The 12,852-nt window shown below is 49.9% G+C and overlaps 1 protein-coding gene across 3 annotated transcripts in view; it reads right to left on the reverse strand.

Annotated features, from left to right (window-relative positions):
* Positions 1-7,715, reverse strand: part of ALG9 (ALG9 alpha-1,2-mannosyltransferase) — an 85,306-nt gene extending 77,591 nt beyond the window's left edge. Inside the window, exons 1-5 of one of the 3 annotated variants that reach the window (XM_069949055.1) lie at positions 7,529-7,714; positions 5,864-6,002; positions 3,706-3,840; positions 3,450-3,520; positions 2,648-2,736 (exon numbers count right to left, since the gene is read on the reverse strand). In XM_069949055.1, the coding sequence (XP_069805156.1) occupies positions 2,648-2,736; positions 3,450-3,520; positions 3,706-3,840; positions 5,864-6,002; positions 7,529-7,635 (541 nt within the window). In that variant the 5' untranslated portion in view covers positions 7,636-7,714. Of the gene's footprint in view, positions 1-2,647; positions 2,737-3,449; positions 3,521-3,705; positions 3,841-5,863; positions 6,003-7,528 lie in introns of all 3 variants that reach the window. The other 2 variants (XM_069949056.1, XM_069949057.1) reach the window with 2 other exon arrangements.
* Positions 7,716-12,852: the final 5,137 nt, after the last annotated feature.

Here is a 12,852-nt window from a genome sequence, read left to right on the forward strand (position 1 = left end):
ACCATCATGCAATGTCAAGTGGAGAATTTTCCTTATCTGATATACCTGTTATGGGAACAATCTATGACACAAAGGATGGCATGGGGTGAAGTCGGTGACAAGAGTGGGGGCAAACTGTCAGAGAGGGGTTACTAGTCTGTGGCAGAAAGCATTGGAACAGTCTATAGGAGAGAGTCAGGAGTGAAGGAAGTCTGAGATACAGGGGGCATGGGAGCAGTCTGTGGAAGATAAGGAAGCTTTGGGGCAGTTTGAGGCAGAGACAGGGGCATTGGGCAGACTAACAGAGAGGTGGTCATGGTGCAGATCATGGTAGAAAGAGGGGTACGGGGCAGTCTGTGGTAGAAAATGTACATGGGAGCAGCTTGTGGAAGAGCAGGGGACATGGGGGCAGCTTGTGGCAGAGTAGGGGATATGGGAGCAGCTTGTGGCAGAGTAGGGGATATGGGAGCAGCTTGTGGCAGAGTAGGGGATATGGGAGCAGCTTGTGGCAGAGTGGGGGACATGGGAGAAGCTTGTGGCAGAGTGGGGGACATGGCGGCAGCTTGTGGCAGAGTAGGGGATATGGGAGCAGCTTGTGGCAGAGTAGGGGATATGGGAGCAGCTTGTGGCAGAGTAGGGGATATGGGAGCAGCTTGTGGCAGAGTGGGGGACATGGGAGAAGCTTGTGGCAGAGTGTGGGACATGGGGGCAGCTTGTGGAAGAGTAGGGGACATGGGGCAGCTTGTGGCAGAGCAGGGGACATGGGAGCAGCTTGTGGCAGAGCGAGGGACATGGGGGCAGCTTGTGGCAGAGTGGGGGACATGGGACCAGCTTGTGGCACAGTGGGGGACATGGGAGCAGCTTGTGGCACAGTGGGGGACATGGGAGCAGCTTGTGGCACAGTGGGGGACATGGGAGCAGCTTGTGGCAGAGTAGGGGACATGGGGGCAGCTTGTGGCAGAGTAGGGGACATGGGGGCAGCTTGTGGCAGAGTGGGGGACATGGGAGCAGCTTGTGGCAGAGTGGGGGACATGGGGCAGCTTGTGGCAGAGTGGGGGACATGGGGGCAGCTTGTGGCAGAGTGGGGGACATGGGGCAGCTTGTGGCAGAGTGGGGGACATCGGGCAGCTTGTGGCAGAGTGGGGGACATGGGGGCAGCTTGTGGCAGAGTGGGGGACATGGGGGCAGCTTGTGGGGGACATGGGGCAGCTTGTGGCAGAGTGGGGGACATGGGGGCAGCTTGTGGCAGAGTGGGGGACATGGGGGCAGCTTGTGGCAGAGTGGGGGACATGGGGGCAGCTTGTGGGGGACATGGGGCAGCTTGTGGCAGAGTGGGGGACATGGGGGCAGCTTGTGGCAGAGTGGGGGACATGGGAGCAGCTTGTGGCAGAGTAGGGGACATGGGAGAAGCTTGTGCCAGAGTGGGGGACATGGGAGCAGCTTGTGGCAGAGTGGGGGACATGGGGGCAGCTTGTGGCAGAGTAGGGGACATGGGGGCAGCTTGTGGCAGAGTAGGGGACATGGGGGCAGCTTGTGGCAGAGTAGGGGACATGGGAGCAGCTTGTGGCAGAGTAGGGGACATGGGGGCAGCTTGTGGCAGATTGGGGGACATGGGAGAAGCTTGTGCCAGAGTGGGGGACATGGGAGCAGCTTGTGGCAGAGTGGGGGACATGGGGGCAGCTTGTGGCAGAGTAGGGGACATGGGGGCAGCTTGTGGCAGAGTAGGGGACATGGGGGCAGCTTGTGGCAGAGTAGGGGACATGGGAGAAGCTTGTGGCAGAGTGGGGGGACATGGGGGCAGCTTGTGGCAGAGTGGGGGACATGGGAGCAGCTTGTGGCAGAGTGGGGGACATGGGAGAAGCTTGTGGCAGAGTGGGGGACATGGGGGCAGCTTGTGGCAGAGCAGGGGACATGGGAGCAGCTTGTGGCAGAGTGGGGGACATGGGGGCAGCTTGTGGCAGAGTGGGGGACATTGGAGCAGCTTGTGGCAAACATCAGATCATTAGATCAGGGTGTCCTGGGGGCTATAGGGCAGTTTGTGAGCCGCTACTGCAGTTTCCTGTCTCAGCCACTGAGCCTGGGACATCCCAACCTTGAACCCAAATGTGACTGCACAGCAGGCACCAGGGCTCCATAATACCAGCAGTGATGCAGGACCCAGGAAGTTACATCCATGCTTTTTTTCACCCCTTTTATACAACCTCTAATATTTTTCTTCAGTTGAATTTTGCCCCTGCCTCTTGGTGTCATGTGGGCCCCTAGGTAGTACTGAAACTAATAGGTGCAAAAAGCTACAAGCTTAAAGGGAACAGGTTACTATTTTCATGCTTGTCGAACCATGGGCAGCATTAAACACTGACCTCCTTCCTATTCACAACGATACATACTTCATTCTGATCAGCTGTGTCATTTCGGAGAAATCATAGTTATAACTTTGGTCTGTCGGGTGACAGAGGCGAGTCCCATTCCTGCTCAACATTAGGAGAGTAGAGCCATTTAGAGTGAATCAAGTGAAAAGAAGGTCTGTCAGTGTTTTGTGACGGCTATGGTTCAGGCGGCAAGAAACTAGTGACTGCTTCTCTTTAAACACCTGTATGATGTGTATTACAACTGTAGCTCCAAGAAATTAACATGCGCAGTACTGTACCTATAGATCACAGTCACCTACCAGCAGCCGAACAAAACATCCCTGTGCTGAGGACAAGAAAAGCCAACATTAGCCGCCCAACATGGAGTCCAAATCTTTTGCATACAGCCCTAAAAGAAATGAAAGATATATATAAAAAAGATATGTATAAAAAGATTTATTCATAATAAACATTTCAACTATACACATCAAAGCAAAGACTATAATAAGCTCCATATTGCGCTCAGGAGGTTCTTCAGCAGCAGGAAAAAGTATATCCCCCCCCCCCCTTTCCCGACTGCAGATTATTAAGACTATCTGAGGTCTCTTCAGAGCACTGTGACCTGCATGAAACACTCAACTTTGTTTCTATATATTTAAAGTGTAACTATCATTTTAACAAACTTCTGACATGTCATAGCGACTGTATTGGTGTATTGGTCTGTATCGGTGGGGGTCCGAGTGCTGAGATACCCAACAATCGTTAAAACGAAGGAGCAGAAGTGCTCAGCAGTGTGTGCTTTACTGCTTCTTCTTTCTTCTCCGCTCTAAACCGTTAATACAAGTGGTCTATGGTTATAATGGAAGACATCGGGTATATAAAACAGGCTTACAATTTCATTCCGTAGACTGCTTGTTATAGTAGCTCTAAGCTAAGCATGTCTGCCCCTTCGTTCTAGTGATCGTCAGGGGTCTCAGTACCTGGACCCCCACTGATACACACTATGACATGTCAATATGACATGAAGTTTAGTAAAATTATAGTTACATGTTAAACATGTTTTATAGCCAAAAAAATCTAGAATTACATTTAGAAAATCAGGGTCCTAACTGGGACACTTACTTGTAGAAGTAAAGTTCACACACACAGCTACAGAAAGCCAGAAAGCATCGTATGAAATAGAAGACCAGGACCTAGAAGATAAACAAAAACAAAAGGCACTTTGTAATAATACTATTTTTCTTTTACACAAACAACTAAAATGGTAAGCGAATAGAAATTGGAGACCACACGGAGGGATAAGGGAGAGGAGTAAACAAGGAAGCAGCAATTCCTCAATAATAGTAATAATAATAATAAGCCATTAATACTGCCCTACCTTGTTTGTCTGAAGGATGTTAGCATGGAACCAGGCAGGCAGAGCATGCAGCCAGAGGTAGGCATAGGAGCGGAGCGCATAGGCCGGAGAATACTCCCAGGTCTGGAATCCTTTGCCATATACGAGGTAGTGGGTCTAAAAATAAGTGATATAACATCATTTTTAACAATCAATGTAAGTTATATAGGATGAGCATATAACCACTGATCTACAATTCCCTTAGCCAGTGTAAACAGTGGCTCCTGTTCTGGAGGATACAGCACAACCAGATTACATTGGTGCCTTTCAGAGATGAGCATGCTCAAGTCGGATCACTTGGCATTTTATTACCAGTGGCTGAAGAAGTTGGATGGGGCCCTAGGGAATCCAGGAAAACATGGATACAGCCTACGACCTTTTTCTCTGAAAGGGGGCCATGTAATACAAAGTCTAACCGAAGTAATAGTAGTCACAGGAACTGCTGGTCATCAGCTGATCACCAGTAGTTCCTCATCTAGAGAAGGTGTAGCTCCGACCTACCATTTTATCTGTATTTTGGTCGCAATGGTATTGTAACAGAGGCTGCCATTATATTGGACAGTAATTACATTGTAGTGAAAGGAATTACAGAATAGACCTTCAAGTCTCACTATCATCATAGAAAACTTTTGACATGTCATAGAGATATGTTAAAAGTTTTGATAGGTCCGGGTTTGAGTGTTCAGACCTATACCAATTGGGAGAACGAGCGGGAGATGACAGTGCTGCAGCGTGTCCACTCCCCAATCTGCGTCAGCATAATCAGGTAGGCTCCACCGACTTACAGTATGATCCCAACTAATCACATGATAGGCGAGGGACGCACTTAGCGGCTCATTCTCCTGATCAGTACGGGTCTGAACACTCAGACCGGGATCGATCAAAACTTTGACTTGTCTCTATGACATGTCAAAGGTTTTTTATGGTGACCCTGACATCTTAAGGGTACATTGTGACACACCATATTGCAGCAAAATCTCACAGTGTGAGTTTCTCGCAGTAAAATTCTCTGCAATACTAATTACTATTATAGTCTTCACTCCATTCTCGCAGTGGATTTTCATTTGGTGTAAAAGTCGACTATTTAGCTGCTGTCACGTTGAAAATAATAAAGAGACCATGCTTCCCTGTCAACACTCCCCCGATGCACTCCTGCTTGCTTCACTGCTCAGCGACAGCCCACTCAGCCACTCATTGTACTGTTCCGCCACACCCAGTGATTGGCTGAGCAGGCTGTCAGGGAAGCGCAGACCAGTAAGCATGGTCTATTTATTACCAACGTCACGGCCGCTAAATAGGTAACCCTTACAAGCCTATGGCACTATATTATAGTAGCGGAATGAAAATCCACTGCAAGAATGGAGTGCCATAGACTTTAATTGTAATCCGTACTGCAGCGGATTTTACTGCGAATGAGTGAACGTAATCTAAAGCGGCATTCACCTTTTTTTTCCAATGATTGTGCTGCCACTGTAACCAGCGGAAATAAATAATGGGGGCTGCAGTGCTCACATGGGCCCATCCCTTTAAGCAGCTGGTGCAAGGGGGAGCCAGGAGGTAGCCTGTCCTGAGGATTCTTGAAGAGATCATGAAATTGGATGACCCCTCATAATTCTGGAAAGGTTTTATCATCCTGTGGTGGCATGAGTTGGGTGACCGCATTGGGCATTGTCTTGCCTGATGGCCTTGTTTTCTGTGGCTCGTTGCAGGAGACGAGCGCTACAGATTTACAATAGAACGGCTTGCTGTTCCACCAGACTCACTGCAGGAGTTGAGCTCCTAACTCCTGTGACAGGGTGAGCAGCAATCCGGGGACTGAAGCTTTACCTAGTGACTGTGGGGTCTGAACACCTAGACCTCGACCAGTCAAAACTTTGAATAAGTCTGTGAGACATGACAGTAAAGGCCATGTGACCCCACTCGTAGCCATACACTTTCAATAGTGACCAGCTCTTTCAGTCCTCCCACATACATGAATGACAGACATTCATGTATCTGAATTTGATGGAGTGAGGAGGGAGTAAGCTGCTTCCGCTCTGGCATTCGCTTATCTCTCCAAGAACAATAGTCATGCTTTTGAAATCCAACATGCCCGATCCTTCCCTACCCAATAGTGTAACTACATTTCTCTAAAACTCACAGGTTCCCAATAGTTGAAGGCTTCATCACAGTCAGAGATGTTGCTCAGCAGGGCGGCACAGAATCGGGCAGATATCAGGCATTTAAATGCAGTCGCTCCTTCAGGTGCCCACACTTGTCCAGCTTTGCTACATGTAGGTCTAGAAAATAGAGCACAAAGAGGCATGTGACCGTTATAAAATAGGTTTTGGTTAAAGTGTGCATGTTGGGTACTCCAGCAAAAATCTCTTTCTTTCAAATCAACTGGTTTTAGAAAGTTTTATAGATTTGTAATTTACTTCCAAAAAAAAAAACAACTTGTCTTCCAGTACTTTTCAGCTGCTGTATGTCTTGCAGGAAGTGATGTACTGTTTTTAGTCTGACATGGTGCTCTCTGCTGCCACCTCTGTCCATGACAGGAACTGTCCAGAGCCGTATCTAATCCTCATAGAAAACCTCTCCTGCTCTGGACAGTTCCACTTTATGTGAAGTGTCTAGACAACAGGTATTTAAAATGTGCCAGATTTATTAATGGCATACAGCACAATGATGAAGCAAAGGGGGGTCAGCGGGGGACCCAAAGGTGCTGCAGGAAGACCCAGACGGAGCATGGTTATGTATGAATAGGATCTTTATTAAGGCTGGGTTCACACATAACGGAATCACAGCGGATTTGTGGTTTTGCAACAGCTAGAGGGCCACAGTTTGGAAACCCATGCCATGATGTAGTCCTATTCAAACTGACAGTACAGGAATCGCATTAGATTTCGCTGCAAACTCGCAGCATAAAATCTGTTGCCATTCCATTACGTGTGAACCTACCCTAAAGGGGTATTTCACCAAAAAAGTATTTCTTTACGCTCAACTGGTAACAAAAAGTGCCAGAGATTTGTATTTTACCGCTATTAAAAAATCTTAAGCTTTCCAGTACTAAGCCCTGCTGTATGCCCTGCAGCAAGTGCTGTTCTCTTTCCAATCTGAAGAGCAGGAGGGTTTTTCTATGGAGATTTGCTACTACTCTAGACAGTTCCTGTCATTGACAGGGGTGGCAGCAGAGAGCACTGTGTCAGAAGTGAAGAGAATATACCACTTCCTGCAGGACATCCAGCAGCTGATAAGTACTAGAAGACTGGAGAGTTTTTAATAGAAGTAAATTACAAATCGCTGGCACAAGTTGATTCAAAAGAAAACATTTTTAGTGAACTAACCCTTTAATTTCTATGCAGGGGCATATATATATATATATATATATATATATATATATATATATATATATATGGCTGGAGTAGCTCTTTAAGTTAAGACATTACATTACATTAGGCCCAATTGGAGATTTCTGGGCACTAAGGCTACAGGGGTCTTCATCCTAACATAGTTTATAGCAGTAAAACTACAACTCCCATCACGCGCAGCAGATGGGCATCATTCTTTCATTATGTGCCCAATTGACATGACCACATCTGCCATTGATGTCAATGGAGAGTACAGCCATAGTGGCATGGAGCCATCCCTGCCCCATGCAGGTCCTATCCCAGCTGTCAGGGCCATGCACTGCTATTACTATGGCATAGTGCCCATATACCAGGATGCAGAGAGGCGCCCCCTATCGTACACACGTACACACTACAGCCAGCAGTTCCTCTCTCTCCACAGTAGACATGCGGTTTATACAGGAAGCAGCCCTCACTCAGCTCTGTGCTCCGTCCCCCGGCCCTCCTCTTTATGTTTTCCGCTATTTTCCTCCCTCTCTCCACCGGTTCCTTTCCATCGTTGTCGAGCCCCCTTGGACGCCATTGCTAGTGAGGGCGAGACAACTCACTTCCGCGTACGGGTAAACACCGAGAAGCAGGCGGACGCCATGTTTACTTCTGGCGCCACCGTTTCCTAGTGCGCATGCGTGTGTCAGGATTGTGTAGCATGACGTGTCCCGGAGTGGGTGACAGCTGGATGGAGACAGCAGTGTGCATGTTATGTATGGAGACAATAGACATGGATTCCTGCATGTAGGGATGCTACTTTTTGTATTTCTACATGCAGCCCTTTGCTTACATGTAAAACAAGTGCTAGTCTAACAAATCCCAAGATGCAGTCCTATATATATGCTTAGCAGGGGTGGAACAGACCCTGTCTATATTATGTCCTATTAGGGCAGTGTTTTGTGACCTGTGATCTGGTGTAAAACTACAACTCCCAGCAAGCCCTGGCTTCTGCTTCTCTCAGTCCAGTGTCTAGCAGTCACCCTTCTTATACCAAGAGGTACACTACCCGTAAGTAGCCTCTGAGAGCACTTTTTATAGGGCTGTGCTGTGTTTTTATAGTCCAGCTTTTTCTGTGCTGTGCTTAAAGTGACTCTGTACCCAGGCCTGTATTTAGAGTTCATGCTGCCCTAGGCACTTTGCATGCCGAGGTTACATGCATGGTGTATACCCTGGCACAGCTGGCAGGCCGGCACTCCAGCACCCAGTACTACTGAGCGGCACCCCCCGACTGTCAGTAGTACTGGGGTGCCCTTTTGCTTGATGCCCGCTCTTCTCATCATCAGACGTGATGGAGGAAGGAAGGAGGGCGGGGACTTAATTTGGGGACAGCTTCTGTCCAGTGTCGGACTGGGGCACCTGGGGCCCACCAATATAGAACCAGTGAGACGCGACATGCTGACCCCGTCCTTTCCTGGATTTATCTGTATCTGTGACAAATCTCAGAACACCCTCCATTTATACAGCTCTCAGGGTATGCTGGGAGTTGTAGTCTCTGAGAGGACAACCCTTTAATAAATCACTGTGTGCAGAGTCTCCTGGTGGCTGCAATCTGTGGGTGACAACCATCAGCCCTGAAGGTCCAGCAATACATCTGTCTACACTGTACTACAACTCCTAGCATATCCTGAGGGCTGCAGACTGTCAGTACATGCTGGGAGTTGTAGTGCATGCAGCTGTTAGGTCCTAGGAGGCTTGGTGGAAGATCAGAATACATAGATCTGTGGGGGCTCAGTGCAGGGAAGTGACCCCAGAACATCACTAATAGGGGATAGAACAACAACATCTACTCCTATCCCCTATTAGTGATGTTCTGGGGTCACTTCCCTGCACTGAGCCCCCACAGATCTATGTATTCCTATATGTCGTATAATGCACCTAGGACCCAACTAGAACAGCTGCAGGCACTACAACTCCCAGCATATCCCGAGGGCTGCAGACTCAGTACATGCTGGGAGTTGTAGTGCCTGCAGCTGTTGTAGTTGGGTCCTAGGTGCATCATACACTGGATGCTTTGTGGGAGATCAGAATACATAGATCTGTGGGGGCTCAGTGTAGGGAAGTGACCCCAGAACATCACTAATAGGGGATAGGGGGAGATGTTGTTGTTCTATGCCCTATTAGTGATGTTCTGGGGTCACTTCCCTGCACTGAGCCCCCACAGATCTATGTATTCTTATATGCCACCTAGGGCCCAACTACAACAGCTGCAGGCACTACAACTCCCAGCATGTACTGACAGTCTGCAGCCCTCAGGATATGCTGGGAGTTTTAGTACCTGCAGCTGTTGTAGTTGCATTCTAGTTTAAAAGTTTGTGCTAGTGTACTGTAGTGACCGCAGGGCTGTGTCAGTACACTACCGCAAACCATACACTGACCGATTTAGACCCCAATGGTACACAGGCTCTGCACACTATAGAAGTGATTACAGTGCAGTTACTAATGACTCACAGGTGACGTCTTCTCCGATTGCCGTTGCTCACTTTTTTCTTTCTTCTCCATCTGGCGCAGCCATCATGAAGACTTCTCCGACCACAACTGGTCTGCAGGCGGGCAGAGCAGGGTGACTGGGGAAGGGAGGCAGCTGGGGGTAACTGGGGAAAGGAGGCAGCTGGGGATGGCAGGAGGAACAGCTGGGGTGATAGGGGGAGGGGGAGAAGCTGGGGAGTAGCTGGAGTGACAGGGGGAGCAGGAGAAGCTGGGGAACAGGGGGAGCAGCTGGGGCGATGAAGGAAGCTGGGGCAATGGGGAGAAGCTGGGGCGACAGGGGGAGAAGATGGGGTGGCAGGGGGAGGGGGATAAGCTGGGGTGACAGGGGGAGGGCGAGAAGCTGGGGAACAGGGGGAGCAGCTGGGGCGACAGGGGGAGGGGGAGCAGCTAGGGGTGGCAGGGGGAGAAGCTGGGGTGACAGGGGGAGAAGCTGGGGAATGGGGAGAAGCTGGGGAACAGGGGGAGCAGCTGGGGCGACAGGGGGGCAGTCGGGTTAACAGGGAGGGGAGAAGCTGGGGAACAGGGAGAGAAGCTGGGGCGACAGGGGGAGAAGCTGGGGAATGGGGAGAAGCTGGGGAACAGGGGGAGCAGCTGGGGCGACAGGGGGGGCAGTCAGGTTAACAGGGAGGGGAGAAGCTGGGGAACAGGGGGAGAAGCTAGGGGGAGGGGGAGCAGCTAGGGGTGGCAGGGAAAGGCGGAGAAGCTGGGTAACAGGGGGAGCAGCTGGGGCGACAGGGAGGGGGAGCAACTAGGGGTGGCAGGGAAAGGGGGAGAAGCTGGGTAACAGGGGGAGCAGCTGAGGCGACAGGGGGAGGGGGAGCAGGGGGAGAAGATGGGAGGGCAGCTGGGGTGGCAGGGGAGCAGCCGGGGGGGGGCAGAGGGACCAGCGGGGGGGGGGGGTGGCAGAGGGACCAGCTGGGGGGGATGCAGAGGGACCAGTGGGGGGGGGGGGATGGCAGAGGGACCAGCTGGGGGGGATGCAGAGGGACCAGCGGGGGGGGGGGGATGGCAGAGGGATCAGCTGGAGGGGGGCAGAGGGACCAGCGGGGGGGGGGGGGGGGGGGCGGTGGATTAGCCGGCCGGCAGGGACAAAGGCAGGCTGGGAAGGAAGGTCCCAGGAAGGTCCCAGCGTGTGACGTCATCACGCCGCTGCTGAGCAGGGAAGTTCGGGCATCGCGGGGCTGCACTGTGAGCTTCCGGCCTGTGTGACAGTCTATGCCGGAAGCTCACGCCGGCCCTGCATAGGGGGACCTTCCCTCCCAGCCTGCCTCTGTACCTGCCGCCCGACTGATCCCCCGGCCGACTGATCACAAGACCCCCCCCGCCGCACCACCCGGGCGCGGATGTCAGCGGCGGGGCGGCAAAAAAAAAAAAAAAAAAAAAAAAAATTAAATAAATAAAAGAAATGTGTCCTGCGGGTGCCGCCCCCTGCAGGGCGCCGCCCTAGGCACCGGACCACGGGTGCCTAGTGGCAAATACAGCCCTGTCTGTACCTACAATCTGACCCCCCCCCCCCAAACCGCTTGTACCTTCGGATAGCTGCTTTTACACCAAGATCTGTCCTGGGGTCCGTTCAGTCAGTGATGCAGTTATTGTCCTAAAAAACAACTTTAAACTGGCAGCCCCGTGCCAAGCGGGCGTGGCCTAGATTGTATATGCATTATACTGGCACAACCTCTCTGTCCCTCCTCCCCGCCCTCCTCATCATTAGGAATGCTCCAGGCAGATTGTCTCCTATTCATCAGCTGTGTGAATACTGAACATGGGCTGGATCGTTAAGACACCTGTGCAATGTTCAGACAGGAAAAAATGTTTCAGTGGCATTCCTAATGATGAAGAGGGTGGGGAGGAGGGACACAGGGGTTGTGCAAAGTTAGAGCCCCAGTCGTAGGGCACGGGGCTGCAAGTTTAAAAGTTGTTTTTTAGGACAATAACTGCATCACCTGAGGAACGGACCCCAGGACAGATCTTAGATTAAAAGCAGCTATCCGAAGGTACAAGTGGTTTGGGAGGGTCAGATTGTGGGTACAGAGTCGCTTTAAATATGTCCCTGCAGCACTGACCAACACTGATTTATGTAGAGACGCACTGCCTCTACATAAATCATGTGCGCATGGAGGGAAACCTACGCCAACTCAGAGCTGGCGTAGGTCTCCTTATCATTTTTCGGTGACAAAAATGATAAATTGAACGGACCCCGAATCAGCGCCCCCCCGTTCCACCCCCCTGGCGCAACAGGTCAAAAATGTCCCGATGCAAAAAAAAAATTCCGAAACAGCCATTTGCGAATAAATTTATTCACGTCTATTCTCCACAAAAAAATAACACTTTTTTGGTTACTAAATCTCGCCTCGTTTTTTTATGCAACCACAGCTGTAATCCTTTCCATATTTGCCTGACATAACTGCATGCTGAGTTTTGCAGCAATATGACCTTTCTATCTGGGTGTTTATTTTTCCTTTTTTTTTTTTTGTCAAAAATCACTAGAACATGTGTGACAACTGATTAAAACTTTTGACATCTGAAAAGTTTTTCAAAGTAATGGTGCCCATTTAAAGGAGAAGCCCGGGCAAATCGATTTTTTTAACAAGTGCTGGGGATGGAGAGGATAAAAGAAATAACATGCTCTTACTTCCCCCACTCCAGCACCATGTGGAGTTATGATGTGTGCGACCTGCTCAGCCAGTCAGCTGCTGTAGTGGACTGCACATGTCAGGACCCGGGTCCAGCTCAGACCAGGAATCGGCGGTACATGGCCACCAGTGTTAAAGTATGTTATTTCTTTTTCCTCCCCAGCACTTGTTAAAAAATCAATTTGCCCGGACTTCTCCTTTAATCATCTTTATTTGATTTATTGTAAGATAACTTACATAGGGGAATCGGGTTCCATATAATGCTTCTTATAATACAATGACTCTAGTTAAATTTAAGAGATTGGCAAGGCAAAATAAACTTGCCGCCAATCTCTGTATCGGACGCCTGACTTTGTCATGAATAGTGACAGTCAAGTAGATAGAAAGCTGAGGGCACTCATCCACATTAGTTGCAAAATACTTTATTCCAGAATGCGATTAAAATCTCCTTGATACATATCACTCTTGAGCAGACGCCATACCACTTCACAGCATAGACATCAGCATGATGGCCATTTCACGCACTTTCGCGCTTCATCAGAGGGAGTCATCTGATGAAGCGCGCATGCGCGTGAAATTGTCATCATGTTGATGTCTATGTTGTGAAGTGGTATGGCGTCTGCTCAAGAGTG

The sequence above is a fragment of the Dendropsophus ebraccatus genome, chromosome 12, assembly GCF_027789765.1.
Source record: "Dendropsophus ebraccatus isolate aDenEbr1 chromosome 12, aDenEbr1.pat, whole genome shotgun sequence".
NCBI lineage: Eukaryota > Metazoa > Chordata > Amphibia > Anura > Hylidae > Dendropsophus > Dendropsophus ebraccatus.